At 43.2% G+C, this 15,308-nt stretch overlaps 1 protein-coding gene across 1 annotated transcript in view; it reads left to right on the top strand.

Moving 5' to 3' along the window:
* Nucleotides 1–8,311, top strand: part of DDX10 (DEAD-box helicase 10) — a 243,907-nt gene extending 235,596 nt beyond the window's left edge. Inside the window, exon 18 of the mRNA XM_070425965.1 lies at nucleotides 7,655–8,311. Coding sequence (XP_070282066.1) covers nucleotides 7,655–7,832 — 178 coding nt within the window. The 3' untranslated portion in view covers nucleotides 7,833–8,311. The remainder of the gene's footprint in view (nucleotides 1–7,654) is intronic.
* The last annotated feature ends 6,997 nt before the right edge of the window (nucleotides 8,312–15,308 follow it).

Genomic DNA, 15,308 nt, shown 5'->3' with positions numbered 1-15,308 from the left:
CTCAGGAGCATCTGTGTTACAAAAATAGTTGCTATAGTGTAAGATAGGCATTGCATGAGCTTCTATGAACCAACAGACTGAATGCCTTGCCCACATTCACCACTGCATGTAATTTGGAAATAAATTATGGTATGTTATCATAAACTTTGCAATATGGGGAGATGTAGGAATTTGGAAAATTAAGTCTGTGTTAGAACAAAGACAGGCTACTTGACCCTGTGGGAAAACTGTGGCTTTTGGAGTCAGATAAACAGACCTGAAGCTTAAGAAACTTAAGACCTGAATGTTTTCTAAGAAAAGAATCTTATTTTCTTTTACAAGTTACTTAACCCTTTGTATGCCATAAGCATCTGTAGACACAAGTAAATTCAAAATATCATTGCATGTGGGTATGGTTTCCATTTTGGACATGTGGCAGTTAACTGGTTAATGACAAGTTATTTAACCTCTTAACCCCCAGTTTTAATCACCAGTCAAATGAAGATAATTTTTATGTTGCAAGGTTATCATGAAGATCTAATAAGGTATAAAGAATGCAGAGTATGATGCTAATAGGGTCACTAATCTACACTGATCAATTTAAATACTAAAAGTAAAATAGTGTTAGAAGTTTTTAAATAAGTATATACATTTACAAAAATATAATTTAATGTCCTCTCAGAAATCTACTTTCCATTTTCTTCCTCATCAGAATCATTTGTTGAGCTGCATGTAACATGGCAGGCCCTCTATTCAAAATAGTCTGCAAAAATATCTTCCAGATTAGGTTGAAATGATGAATGATACAGTAAAAAATAATGTAATATAATATATTACATCCAACATATGGGTAGAGTCTATATCACCAAATTGAAATTATTGAGGCATTCAGTAAATGGAAAGCTGTACTGTGTTCCTGGCATCCTATATAATAAAGAACCAGTATGCAAATTGTCGTCATGCCCTCACACCGTCACGCCATAAAGGCTTAGACACTCAACACTGGGGAGAGAGGATTGGGGACCAGCCAGGCTGCGGCCTGGGAGAGGGACAAGCTGCCCGCCCTGCAGTCCCAGGCGGCTGCGGCCCAGGCAAAGCTGCCTGCCCATGGTCCCCTGCAGCTGCGGCCAGCCTGGGCAAAGCCGGCCTGGGTCCTAGGTTCCTGTGGCCAGCCAGAAGAAGGGAAGCCCGGGTCCCAGGTGCCTGCGGCTGGCCAGAGGAGGAAATCCTGGGTCCTGGGTGCGGGGCGAGGCAGAGGCGGTTAGGGGTGATCAGGCCAGCAGGGGAGCAGTTAGGGGCAATCAGGCCAGTAGGGGAGCAGTTAGGGGAGATCAGGCAGGCAGGCAGAGGTGGTTAGGGGCAATTAGGCAGGCAGGCAGGCTGAGGGGTTAGGGGTGATCAGGCAGGCAGGCAGGTGAGCGGTTAGGAGCCAGCAGTCCTGGATTGCGAAAGGCAGTCAGACATCCCCTGAGGGGTCCTGAATTGGAGAGGGTGCAGGCCAGGCTGAGGGACATCAAATTTCATGCACTGGGCCTCTAGTAGAGTAATAAAGAAGAGAGACTAGCTCCTAGCCCTCTTAAAGCTTACACTCTGGTGAGGGAGACCATAAAGAAGTAAACAAAAAGTAGAAAAGAGATGGTGATAAGGGCCATGAAAATGGTAAGTGCAGGATAATGAGAGGGGTTGGGAGAACTCACTTTATATGAGGTGTTTAGTAAAAGCCTCTTTGGGGTGACACCTGAAGAATTATTGAAAGCCTTCTTTTTAGGTAAAGAAGCAATGATACATGCTAACATACTAACCATTAATTCCTTTGACATTTATTAAAATTTAAGTATTTACCCTAACAGCATAATCATGACTGTACAAGTATGTATATTCGTGCCAGAGGTGATTTCTCAGCTTCTTTTCATCCCATCATCCTTCAACCATGTGTCTATCCAATGGTGATGCTAGTTGGCTTCATGGAAGGTGATGAGGGTAAGAAACAGCTGCTATTCTAGTCCACGGGGAGGGGGGGGGGGGGCGCAACTCATTAGAAAGGCATATGCCATCCCGACAGGGAGTGGAGCTGAGATGGTCTGAGTACTCCAGGTGAATGCTGGAAATATATACAGGTTCTGAACTAAAGTGACATATCATTCTTTGGGGATAAGAGGAGAAAACACTAATGTATTTTATGCTTAATAATTTTAGTTATAATTTGTTGATGGTATATCAACTCTTGAACTATGTATATCTTTTTATTGATAGACTTTTTAGCAATTTTAGTTTTTACAATAAAAATTGAATGAAATTTTTGCCTCTCTCCCTTCCCACCCCAGCCTTTCCTATTACCAATATTTTGTTAACATTTGCAACCTCTCAAAGCTATGGTTTCTTGTCAGAGATAAGACTAATAATAATAGACTTAATTATTTTAATTAATTTTAGAGGGAGGAAGTGGTGGCGGGGGAGAGAGAGAAACATCAGTGTGAGAAACATCCATTTGTTGGCTGCCTTCCACATGCACCCCAACCAGGGACTGAACCCGCAGTCTGGGTTGTACCCTGACCGGGAATTAAACCCGTGACCTTCCCGTGCATGGGACAACGCTCCAACCAACATAGCCACATTGGCCAGGGCAATAGACTTAATTTTAATAAAAGCACCAAAGACTATTGTTGCTCAGATTTTGCAAATTACATAAACCTAGGAACTGGTTGAATACGCTGACCTGGTGATGAGGAAAAGGCTCTAGGCTAAAGATGCCTGTTTTTAAAGTCATTGGCATTATGGGAACTGCTTGAAATACTGAACTGCATGAGAATACTCAGAATGAATATGTAAAATGAGAATAGTAGAGAAGCAAGGATGCAGCCTAGAAATATGGACATTTAAGCAATGGACAGAGGAAGAGGAAGATAAGAAGGTACAACCAAGGAGGTAGTAGTCAACATTTAGGTACTTAAAATTTAGATGATTTTCCATTACGTCTCTTAGGAAAGCTGCAGTAATGGTATCATTTTGACTGTCCCCTGGCTTGGTGTTAACTCAGTAGAAGTCATTTGTTTGAAAAAGTGAGGACTGAATATAGCCATAATATGACCATTTATTTAATTTTTTTTTCCTCTTTTTTTTTTTATTCTTTTTTTAAAAAAAATATTATAATAAGTATTACAAAGGGTATTACATATGTGTCCTTCCCCCACATTTATTTAATTTTGAAAAATATATGCAAAGCTAAAGTTTAGAACACCAGGAATTTGTACTATTAACAGCAGGATTGGTGAGGAGAGAGGAGCCTGCACCCTCACACACTGAACTGAGTGCTCTGGGGTGCTACCATGGCAATGTGCTCCTCCACGGAAATTGCATTAGAAATGTCTGTTGAAACATAGCCTCCTTCATTGCAGTGGCAGTAGTTCTCACGGCTTAGAACAACTCCAACAGGACATGATTTCTACCATTCACATGTGTGGACATTTATTGAATGACTTTTATTCAGGTTATCTTTATAGATGAAGGTAACAAACAGCCCCAGGCTTCAAAAAGCTAAGAATTTAGTAGGCACAGGGAAGAGGTCTATTCTGTAATATCACTCAGAGTGAGTGCCATGGGAGACCACAGACAGTGCATAAAGTGGTGCAATCATGTAGGATGGAGTCATTGAGGATGAGGTGACATTTGAACTGGGTTTTGAAGGATAAGGAGGATTTAGATAGTTATAAAATAGAAAGAGGGAATCCAAATGGAGACAAAAGGTGAGAACCTAGAGCAGGGGTCCTCAAACTTTTTAAACAGGGGGCCAGTTCACTGTCCCTCAGACCGTTGGAGGGCCGGATTATAGTTTAAAAAAAACTATGAACAAATTCCTATGCACACTGCACATATCTTATTTTGAAGTAAAAAAACAAAATGGGAACAAATACAATATTTGTATTTGCATGTGGCCCGCGGGCCGTAGTTTGAGGACCCCTGACTAGAGCATGCTTAGGTAATAACAAGTAGTCCAAAAGAACATAATAGGTTATAGAGGCAGGCCTAAGCCAGATCATGAGAGTCCTTAAAAATTATCTATATATATAAAAGCCTAAGCGACCATTACGACTGGTCGACCAAACAACTGGTTGACTGGTCGCTATGACGACGCACTGACCACTAGGGGGCAGATGCTCAACACAGGAGCTGCCCCTGGTGGTCAGTGTGCTCCCATAGCCAACCTCCCGTGGTCCCTCCCCACAGCCAGCTGGTCCCTATCAGCCCCGATCGCCGGCCAGGCTGAGGGACCCCACCCATGCATGAATTCGTGCACCAGGCCTCTAGTAATAAATAATACTATACGCAGTCACTGAAATGGTTATGAAGAATTACAAGAGCCAGGGTGATTTTTACAAAGAATCCTCCTTTCAGCATGTCAGGGAGTTAGTGGCCAACATTTAAGAAGACTGCTTTTTAACTTTTTCTTGGTGGATAGTAGGTATTGAACAACTTCTTTAGAAGCCAATGTAAAACTAGCCAAAACTTCTACAAATTGCTTCATGTGGTTTGTGGAACACCGTTATCAAATCTAGAAAACTGACTTCTAACCTTTTCATCATCACCGAGAATGTCTGCTTTCAACACTAATGGTTCCTATGTTTTGAAAGACTTATCTTTCACATTTGTTTTATTAATAAAGAGATAATTTTCATTCCACTCAAGCTTCTGAAGTGTCAAGTATGTACAAAGCTCAGTTCATATAATTCTAGCCAAAAGAAAAGAAATACTAGAATTTAGTCTGTGGCACATAGTTGCAGGAGTTTTGTGATACTGAAAATTACCCATGACACATCTGTCCTGAGCTAAGAAGCCTTACCTTTCCCCATACCTGCATGGGTCCCGGGACCCAGGTTGACACTTAAGTGGAACACTTACTCTCTATGCTTCTGAGCTTTGTGAAATTATGGAGAATAATTGACATATACCTAGCTGCCCAGAACTACTTTTTCCTTCAAATTTAAGTTTCTTTTTTTTTTTTTATTGCAAAGAGCAATACAAGCTTAATACAGAAAAACAAAAACAAAAGATGCACATACCAGCAGAAATAACATAAGAAATCTCCCAAATCATTTTCTATGCAAATATACATGCTACCTTATTTAAACAAAGACTCTTTCTATATTGGTTTTATTACTGTTTTCAGTGTCGATAAAGAAACTCCTGCAACATTGTTTTTAATAGCTGCATCATATTTCATTTGAAATTTTATAACATATTTAACAGATCAGTCCCTTATGATTAGATGTTTGGGTTTCCAACTTCTGAAATTACAAATAGCTTTGCCTTGAATATCCAGTAACTAAATCTTTATACATATCCTTAATTATTTCCTAGGGATAAATTCCCAGAAGAGAAATTGCTGGACATACATACGTGAATGACTTTTGAAAGGCGGTTGTAGTAATATACATTCTCACCCAGGAGTTTATATTCTGATTGAGAATTAAGATGCTTTCCAGTGGGGAAAAAGTCACTTTAGTATTAGGAAGTAGCAAGTCTAGGTGCAAAATGGCTAATAAATAATTAGAGCTGTAGGAATTCAGAGGAAAGAAATCACTTTTAATAGGGAGCTTGGGTACCTTTCATAGAAGATGAGGAATTGAAGATGAGTCTTGAATCAGGGAGTACCCAGAGGGAGGGAGGAAGTGCCCTGCTCACAGAGGGGCACAGGTGGGAACACACAAGAAGTGTCTCTGACCTCATGAGTAAGAGCCACGCATGAGGAGTGCCCAGAAGAGGGGCCAGGAGGAAGGCTGACCCTCGCGTGTTAACTCCAGGCGTCCCTCCTTTTTCTGTTTCTCATATAACAGGCTACATTCTTGTCCTGGGTAACTAGGTTAACTACAAGTACCCGAAAAAATTAAAATGTTGAAACCAGGAGTATCATAAGAAATAAATCATGGCCCAGTAGAATCAGCACAGAACTTTTTATGAAGGCCCCTTTCTGCTAAGAATTACTCTGCTAACTGAATCCCCACCACAGGGGACACTTTCATTTTCACCTTTCCAGGTGCTATTTTAAATGCAGTTATTTGTGGGTAACCTCAGTGTTGTCTGTTTTCTCTTTCCTCCAGTGGTGAGACTACGGCTGCTGAGTCAGCATTGGGCATTTCTGGGAGGTAAATGGGGAAATTAGTTTTGCTTTAAGCTGGTCATAACTGGATATGCTTACTAGGCACATTCACTTTGATATCCAGGCTATCTTATGGAGTAATAGGCTCCATTGAAACTTGAGCAGTTTGTTCTCTTTTGGAATACATCATATGCTTGGACGATAATGTAATTTCTGTGGTGTGTTTTTCCCCTCTATAGTATATAATAGCAATGTAAGAATTTATTTGAAAGGGGTTAGTTTATAGTCCCAGGACCCATACAAGTATGGGGAAAGGTAAAGCTTCTTAGCTCAGGACAGGTGTGTCATGGGTAATTTTCAGCTTTCATGTGTTGATCACTAATATGTTCTTACAGTTATATTATTGTATTTAATTCCTATAGCACTTCTGCTAAGTAAACTATATAATCCCCATCTTTCAGATAAGAAAACTGAGGCTTAGAAATGTTTGTTGATTCGCCAAAGTCTGACTGTGTTCATGTCAAAACCAATGTTCTTTCCACAGCTAATCCTTTCTATTACTGTTCTCCAGGTGCTGACTAAAGATGTTGACCAATTCAAATTGCTTTGGGCTGAATTTAGAGTCATTCAGATCTGGGTGTGAATCCCACGGGTATAATGTGGGTCCAATCATTTAACCTCTCTAAGCTCATTGTGGAATGAGTCTAAGGACTCCACACCAAGGGTTTTCATGAAAATAAATTTAATCTATGTAAAAAATGTAGTACAGAGCCAGACCCTTGAATAAATGGTTCCTACTGCCATTGCTGGGTTTTTATTTTGTTAATTTTGTATCTAGTAATTGGGTCATCTTGGAACATGATGATGGTATCTTAAAATCCTTTGAGGATGTTTTGCTTTCTTAATTTTTAATGTATCATGTGATTGACTCTATCTTCAGAAATTAGCTTTATTTTTATAGTCTATGCCTCAGGTGTGTGCAGAATACAGCAGTAGTGTTTATGCTTCCTTAAGACTTTGTGTGGGCCTTAGATGCAGATTTTAAATGGGGAAAATTTATTTGCTATCTTAATTTGTAATTTAACATTTCAGGCTCTGTTTTGGTCATGGTCTGTATATCACAACTTGATGCAACAGATACTAGAATTAGCACCTGGTATCCTGGTATCTCTTAGCCCACAGACTGCTCCTAAAGGATGGCCCAACTTTAATAGAGGGAGATGGATGAGGCAGCACAAGCACAGATTGGAGCCAGATTGTAGACCTCTCAGCGTCCTCAAATTGTGGATGATACATCTAGTTTTCTAGAGTTATTGTAAGGATTGGATGAGACAGTATATGGAAACCCCCTGCGGGTGCCTGGTGCCTGATGGGCCCTCCCTCCCGCCCACTGCTGGGATGGTACTTAACTTATGACACAGATATCCTGACGTTGTTACAGTGTCTTTCCCTCTTGAGTAATAGTATCACTTTACCAGCTATCTGTTACTGGTAATTTTGTCACGTTTTAAGTGTTTGATTTCATAACAGTGAATTTAATTATGAACTTACAAAGTAAATCGTTGGATTTGTTCTCACCAGTGATACCAAGAAGAAGCAGGGGATGAGGAAAAGGAACAACAGTGAAGTGGAGAACACGGGACTCACAAGTCGTAACAGAAAGAAGGCCAAGTGGGAAGTCTTAGAGCCGTTGGATACGGGCCTGTCTTTGGCAGAGGATGAAGAACTGGTGTTACATCTGCTCAAAAGTCAAAGCTAAATGCTTCCTGCTTCGTCTTCTCAAGACCTCTGGTCATGGTTATGTGGACAAGAAGTTGAAAAGCTGTCGGCTTTGGGGAAGTCAGATAACGTGAGTCCCAGGCCCAAAGGATGCATTCCAGGCAGAAGTGAAAGTCCCTAAGCCCCTTTCACAGCAAACTCCGAGTGAGGGTGGATCCTAAACGTCTTGATCCCTTTTCCAGCATGTGCCCTGGTAGATTGTTCTCTTGGGCTTTAACCTGTGACATCTTGTCACTGGAAATGCTTTCTTTGTTTTAATAGCAAGTTCTGGAGACCCTGTCTCATTGTTAGGAATTTCTTTTCTTCTTATCTTAGAAAAGTGTCTGTGCTGTTAAATAAAATTGCTCGCAGTTTTGATTATTTAATATCTTCAAAAGACAGAATACGATGGAACAGCCCTAAGAAAGACTGAGTATTTTTGAATTAAGATGATTAATAATAAACATATTTCCTATAAAATTATTGTTTCCATTGTGTCCACTAATATGAATGCATTCTCAAGGGAAAGTTCTTAAGATTAAAATGCTTGGCCTATTCCTGAAACTGAATTTTCCATATTCTTAAATTAACCTCCTCAATGATGTCATTTAACTTTCACTTGGCAGATTTGCTAGCTCTCATTTATAAAATCTATAGATGTCCTGAATCTAAAACATGATCTAAAACCTCATCTCTTGGCATGTAGTAGCTTGCAGGCCTTCTGCAAGTGCCTCCTCAGCCATTTCCTCCAGCAAATGCAGCCGCCTGGGAGAGGCCGGGAGAAGAAGACCCCACACGGAGGTGAGCAGGTGAAGGATGGGAGAGATGCTGACAGCGTCCTCTGAGCCCCTGGGCTCCACTCATCTACTCCTTATCCTTCCCTGTATGTGAGGGCTCCGTACTTTTTCTTTTTAATTAAAAACTTTTAATTTCCGTTTTCACATTTTTCCTTTGTTTTGCTTGCAAAAGGAAAGGCGAGCTTGGCTCTGTCGCTTGTATATGATGCACAGCCCTTGGGCCTGGCAGTCCTGACCCCATTGTCCACTGGCTGCCTCAGGGCCTGAGCCGGGGTGGTGGGGGGTGGTGGGGGGGATTCACATGCAGCCCCCAGGGTTGGAGTGTAAATTTCTTTTTTGCATAAACTACTTCCAGTTATATTCTGTCCCTAAAACTGAATGGATCTTGACTACGATATACATTGTAGGGGATTTTAGTTTGCTGATTTTGAAAACACCAGAATAGAAAGCTCCTAACAACACATGGTAGATTATACTGTTGTTTAGCAAATATTCATTCCAACCCCTCCCTCCCTTCAGGAAGCATATCTTTCCCAGGCTGCTGGTACTGGACTGACTGTGTGACTGACTTTAGGCCTTGGGACGTGTGCCGGTTCAGCAGAGGCTTTAAGGTGCACTGACATTTCCATCAGCTCTCTCCCGCTTTTGCCTTCCATCTTAGGACCAGCATGGACCAAAGAGAGGACACTGCTTCAGTGTGGGCACAGGGGAAACACCGCAACAGCCGTGCAGCTCGCACGGGCCCCTCCCAAACCTGTGGAGCAAGAATCCACTGAGACTCGGGGAGTCAGCACAGAAGAGCCTGATTAGTGCAGAAGGGGAGAGAAACAAGAGCATTCATTCATTCATTCATTCATTCCATAAACATTAATAAATTCATCAGCGACATTCCAGGCTGTGTACTTGTAAGAATACAAACAGTTCCCTCTCCTGCTAACAGCGGAGGAAAGAGAAAAGCAAATTCATAAATTCATTATTGTATAATGAAGAGCCAAAAAGAGGAAGATGGTTGTCTGAGTGAGAAAGCTGTTGCTGGGATGCGGGAAGGAGGGAGGACAGGGTAGGTGCTTGTCCTGGGACCCAGGACAAGGGGTGAGTTCTTGCCTGATGGCTTCCCCGAGGCCTGGAGGCCGTTCCTCAGATTCACTCGGGTAAGATGATCTCCAAAATTGCCTCGTCTCAGAGTGGATACACCCAGCCACAGGACCCTTTGGAGGACTGCCATCTCATAAGCTTAACATGGCATTTTCGATTTGTTTGGGGCTGTAAAAAGTGGATACATTTAATTAAATGTAATTAATTTTGTTACACAACGTTTGGAGCACCCTGAACATGAAAACTCATCTCCACAACTGTCGGGGTCTGCCAGAGGATGCAATGTGCTGAGAAGGTTATGAGGGGTGGGGGTGGGGGGGGAGAGAGGAGGGAGGGAGAAGGGGAAAGGGTGGCCGTGGAGGTAAAGGGGGAGAGCCTCCAGCCAAGGTTTGAAACCCCTGTTTCATGTCTTTGAGGACTATTGTAACTGGACATGTGACCATAGTGCTGAGCAGACGGCAGCAGGCAGACATGTTTATACCATATTACCCCAGCGCCTGCTGAGTCAGGAATCGGCAGCCAGCCTATACAGGCTGCCCATTAACCTTTGAGAGAGGCTGGTACAGAAAGCTCTGCCCAAACATGGACAAATTGGGCAAATTCATTCTTACTCTCAAACTGAAATTTAGGTAGTCAGCAAAATAGGCTCTGAGACAGAACAGGGAGCACATGATAAGCAAAAAGTGAGTTCAGAGTCAGAGTTAGGCGAAGCTGTAAGTGAACAAAAACTGGCCAAACGATAACAGCAAATGGTGAGGATCCAATTAGTAACATGCAGGCAGAGTAATGAGCACAGGGCAGAGCCCCGAGGACCTGCAGAGGTCCCCTGTTGAGGTCTCAGGTCCTCCCTGACCTCTAGGTCAGCGGTTCTCAACCTGTGGGTCGAGACCCCTTTGGGGGTCGAATGATCCTTTCACAGGGCTTGCCTAAGACCATCGGAAAACACATATATAATTACATATTGTTTTGTGATTAATCACTATGCTTTAATTATGTTCAATTTGTAACAATGAAAATACATCCTGCATCTCAGATATTTACATTACGATTCATAACAGTAGCAAAATTACAGTTATGAAGTAGCAACGAAAATAATTTTATGGTTGGGGGTCACCACAACATGAAGAACTGTATTAAAGGGTCATGGCATTAGGAAGGTTGAGAACCACTGCTTTAGGTCCTGTCACCATGGGGGTCTCCTTGGGGCTTCCCTCCCCTTGGATCCTGTTCTTAGATTTCTGTGCAAGTTGGTTTCCTTCACTGCCTGAGTGTAAAATGCATTGCCTGAGCTAGTCTGAGGGAGTCCTTGGGTTTTTTGCACCCAAAAGAGCTTCGTTAAAGCTCAGAATACTCTGATGCTGTGCTTCGCAGACTTCAACATGCGCAAGGCATTACCAAGGGGTCCTTTTAGAGCACGAATCTCCAATTGTTGGTCTGAGGTGGGGCCTGGGATTCTGCATTCGTACAGGCTGCCAGGTGGTGGCATGCCACGGGCCCCTGGCCACATTTGAGAAGCAGGACAGAATAGAATTGAGAGAGTTATTAAAATCATTATTCACAGTTAGGGGTTCTGTCAGAGTCCCAGCAGGAGGCAGACGGTGTACACAAACCAGGATCATTTTAAGGGGGTTTAGTGAAAGGATTGTGTACATGGGCCAGGGCAGGGCAAGGAAACCACAGAGGTCCACCTGAGGCTAGTCATGGAAGTGTTACTCTCCTCACCCTGCGGGGCAGAGAGCAAAGGAGAGACTAGCAATTCTTGACCTTCAGTTGACATGCGCCAGCCCGAGGTGACCACAGGGAACCGTCCTAGAGAATAGATGCTGCGACCTCACTCTCCTGCTGCTCTGGACTCCTGCCAGGGTCCCCTCTGGCCCCAACCAAGGCCAGAGAGCAAACTGTGTAGATGTCATCTGTGCAGTCTCCCAGGACACAGAACAGGTACGGGGCCAACAAGACACTGGGATTGAGATGTGGGGTATAAATAGGTGGGATCTTTTTGTGGATGCAGAGAAGCCCTCAGATTTTGTCCCTTTAACACTGTTCTAAGTACTAGACACAGCAAGGATGGACAGCAAGCAAGCCAGCATATAAAGCACCGTCGAGTGAGGAGAAATGCTATGAAAAAACAGCAGGGTGAGGAGAGAGAGCCAAGGGGCCGGGTCGTTTGATGAAGGCAGCGGGACCTCATGGGTAGAAGTCTGAAGCCACACCTCAAGCACATGCCGCACCCAAGCACATGCCGCACCTCAGTGGATGATGCAAATGAAAGCTGGTCTTCGCCAAAAGAACCATTTCACACATTTTCCTCTCGTCTTAAATCTCCACAACCTCTCCTTCACTCAGAGCTGGTATCTCTTTCTTTCTTTCTTTCTTTCTCTTTCTTTCTTTCTTTCTTTCTTTCTTTCTTTCTTTCTTTCTTTCTTTCTTTCTTTCTTTCTTTCTTTCTTTCTTCCTTCCTTCCTTCCTTCCTTCCTTCCTTCCTTCCTTCCTTCTTTCCTTCTTTCCTTCTTTCCTTCTTTCCTTCTTTCCTTCTTTCCTTCTTTCCTTCTTTCCTTCTTTCCTTCTTTCCTTCTTTCCTTCTTTCCTTCTTTCCTTCTTTCCTTCTTTCCTTCTTTCCTTCCTTCCTTCCTTCCTTCCTTCCTTCCTTCCTTCCTTCCTTCCTTCCTTCCTTCCTTCCTTCTCCTCACCTGAGGATATTTTCCCATTGATTTTTATAGAGAATGGAAGAGAAAGGGAAAAAGAGAAATATCAATGTGAGGAATATATTCCTAGAAGTGGGATCACTGGGTCAAATGGCAGTTCCATATTTAATTTTTTGAGGAAACTCCATAGTGTTTTCCATAATGGCTGCACCAGTCTGCATTCCCACCAGCACTGCACTAGGGATCCCTTTTCTCCACATCCTTGCCAGCATTTGCCATTTGTTGATTTGTTCATGGAGCCATTCTAACCTGTGAGATATTTCATTTTCCTTTTAATTTGTATCTCTCTGATAATGAGTGACTCTGAGAATTTTTTCATGTCTCTTGGCCTTCTGTAAATCTACTTTGGAGCAGTGTCTATTTAAGTTCTTTGCCCATTTTTTAATTGGATTGTCTTCCTTCTGTTAAGTTGTATGAGAAATAACACCTACTCTCCTCAAATTATTCTAAAAATCCAAGAGGAAGGGACATTTCCAAGTTCTTTTTATGAGGCCAGCATTAACTTAATTCTAAAGCCAGATAAAGACACTACAAAGAAAGAGAATTACAGGCTAATATCCCTGATGAACATAGATGCTAAAATCCTCAACAAAATATTAGCAAATTGCAATACATTAAAAAGATCATACACTATGACCAAGTGGGATTTATTCCAGGGATGCAAGGCTGGTACAATATTCACAAATCAGTAAATGTGATACATCACATAAACAAATTGAAAGACAAAAATCACATGGGAAAAGCATTCGACAAAATCCAACACCCATTTTTGATAAAAAAAACTCTCAGCAAAGGGGGAATAGAGGGAGCATATCTCAACATGATAAAGGCCATATAAGACAAACCTATAGCAAACATCATATCCAATGGGCAAAAACTAAAACCATTTCCTCTAAGAACAAAAACAAGACAGGGATGTCTACTTTCACCACTCTTATTCAACATGGTACTGGAAGTTCTGGTCACAGCAATCAGACAAGAAGAAATAAAAGGCATCCAAATTGGAAAGGGGGAAGTAAAACTCTCATTCACAGGTGACATGATATTGTACATAAAACACTCTAAAGACTCCACCAAACACCTACTAGACTTAATAAATGAATTTCTCAATGTAGCAGGATACAAAATCAACACCCCCAAATCGATGGCTTTTTTATACATCAATAGTGAATTCTCAGAGAAACTAAATAAGCAATCCCATTTACCATTGCAACAACAACAACAAAAAATTAAAATACTTAGGAATAACTTAACCAAGGAAGCAAAAGACCTATACTCGGAAAACTACAGGACATTGAAAAAAGAGAAGAAGAAATAAGCAAGTGGAAGAATACGGTATACCATGTTCATGGATTGGTAGAATTAACATCATTAAAATGTCCATACTACCCAAACCAATCTACAGATTCAATGCAATCCTTATTAAAATACCAACATCATATTTCACAGTTCTAGAACAAATACTCCAAAAATTTATATGGAACCAAAAAAGACCCTGGATAGCCACAGCAATCTTGAGAAAGAACAAATTGAAGGAATCATAATACTAGATTTCAAGTTATACTACAAAGCCACCGTAATCAAAACAGCCTGGTACTGGCACAAGAACAGGCATAGATCAATGGAACAGAACTGAGAACCCAGAAATCAACCCAAGCCATCTACACTAATAAAAGAGAAACTTGGTAATTAGCGTACGACCGATACCCTTTTCATTGGCTAATCAGTGAGTATATGCAAATTAACTGTCAGCCAAGATGGCGGCCGGCAGCCAGGCAGCTGGAAGCAAACATGAGGCTTGCTTGCTCCAGTGACTGCAGACTCCAACGTTCCCCGCCTGACTTGCCGGCCTCTGAGCTGGCAGTTTGAAACTTTGTAACAAATATAGAAGCTAAACAAAACCGCAGGGATCTCAGAGCTGGAGTTATACATTGTTTCGATTATAGAATGCAAACAAACCAGCAGCGGAAGCCTCAGAGCTAGAGCCAGAGCTAAAGCTGGCCCAGAATAAAAAAAAAAAGAAAAGAAAAAAAGGAGCAGTTGGGAGCTTCAGTCAATCGCCAGCCTTAAGGCAGCCCTCAGCTCCTCACCCAGACTGGCCAGGCACCCCAGTGGGGACCCCCACCCTGAAGGGTGTGTGACCAGCTGCAAACAGCCATCATCCCCTCATCCAGGCTGGCCAGGCACCCCAGTGGGGACCCCCACCCTGATCCAGGACACCCTTCAGGGCAAACCAGCCTGCCCCCAGGCCTCTATCCTATATAGTAAAAGGGTAATATGCCTCCCAGCACTGGAGCAGCGGAGCAGCGAGGCCTCCTGGCACCGGATCAGCGTGACAGGGGGCAGCACCCAAACCCCCTGATCGCCCTGCGACTCTGTGTGTGACAGGGTGCGGCGTCCCAACCCCCTGATCGGCCCTGCTCTGTGTGTGACAGGGTGTGGTGCCCCAACCACCCCCCCCAACCCCCCCACAAGCCCTGCTCTGTGTGTGACAGGGTGCAGCGCCCCAAGCCCCTGATTAGCCCTGCTCTGTGGGTGATAGAGGGCAGCGCCCCAACCCCACCCCCCCCCCGCCATGGGCCCTGCTCTGTGTGTGATGGGGTAGAGCCATAACCTCCCCATCGGCCCTGCCCTGAGTGTGACAGTGGCAGCGCCCCAACCCCCTGATCGGCCCTCCTCTGTGGGTGATAGAGGGTGGCGCCCCAACCCCTGATCCGCCCTGCTCTGTGTGTGACAGGGGGCGGTGCCCTAACTCCCCTATCGGCCCTACTCTGTGAGTGACGGGGGGAGCTCCTCAACCCCCTGATGGGCCCTGCTCTGTGAGCGACAGGGGGGAGCTCCCCAACCCCCTGATGGGCCCTGCTCTGTGAGTGACAGGGG

The sequence above is a fragment of the Myotis yumanensis genome, unplaced genomic scaffold (assembly GCF_028538775.1).
Source record: "Myotis yumanensis isolate MYYU_CA2020_CCGP unplaced genomic scaffold, mMyoYum1.0.hap1 SCAF_10, whole genome shotgun sequence".
NCBI lineage: Eukaryota > Metazoa > Chordata > Mammalia > Chiroptera > Vespertilionidae > Myotis > Myotis yumanensis.
This window is presented reverse-complemented; position numbering and strand designations above follow the sequence as displayed.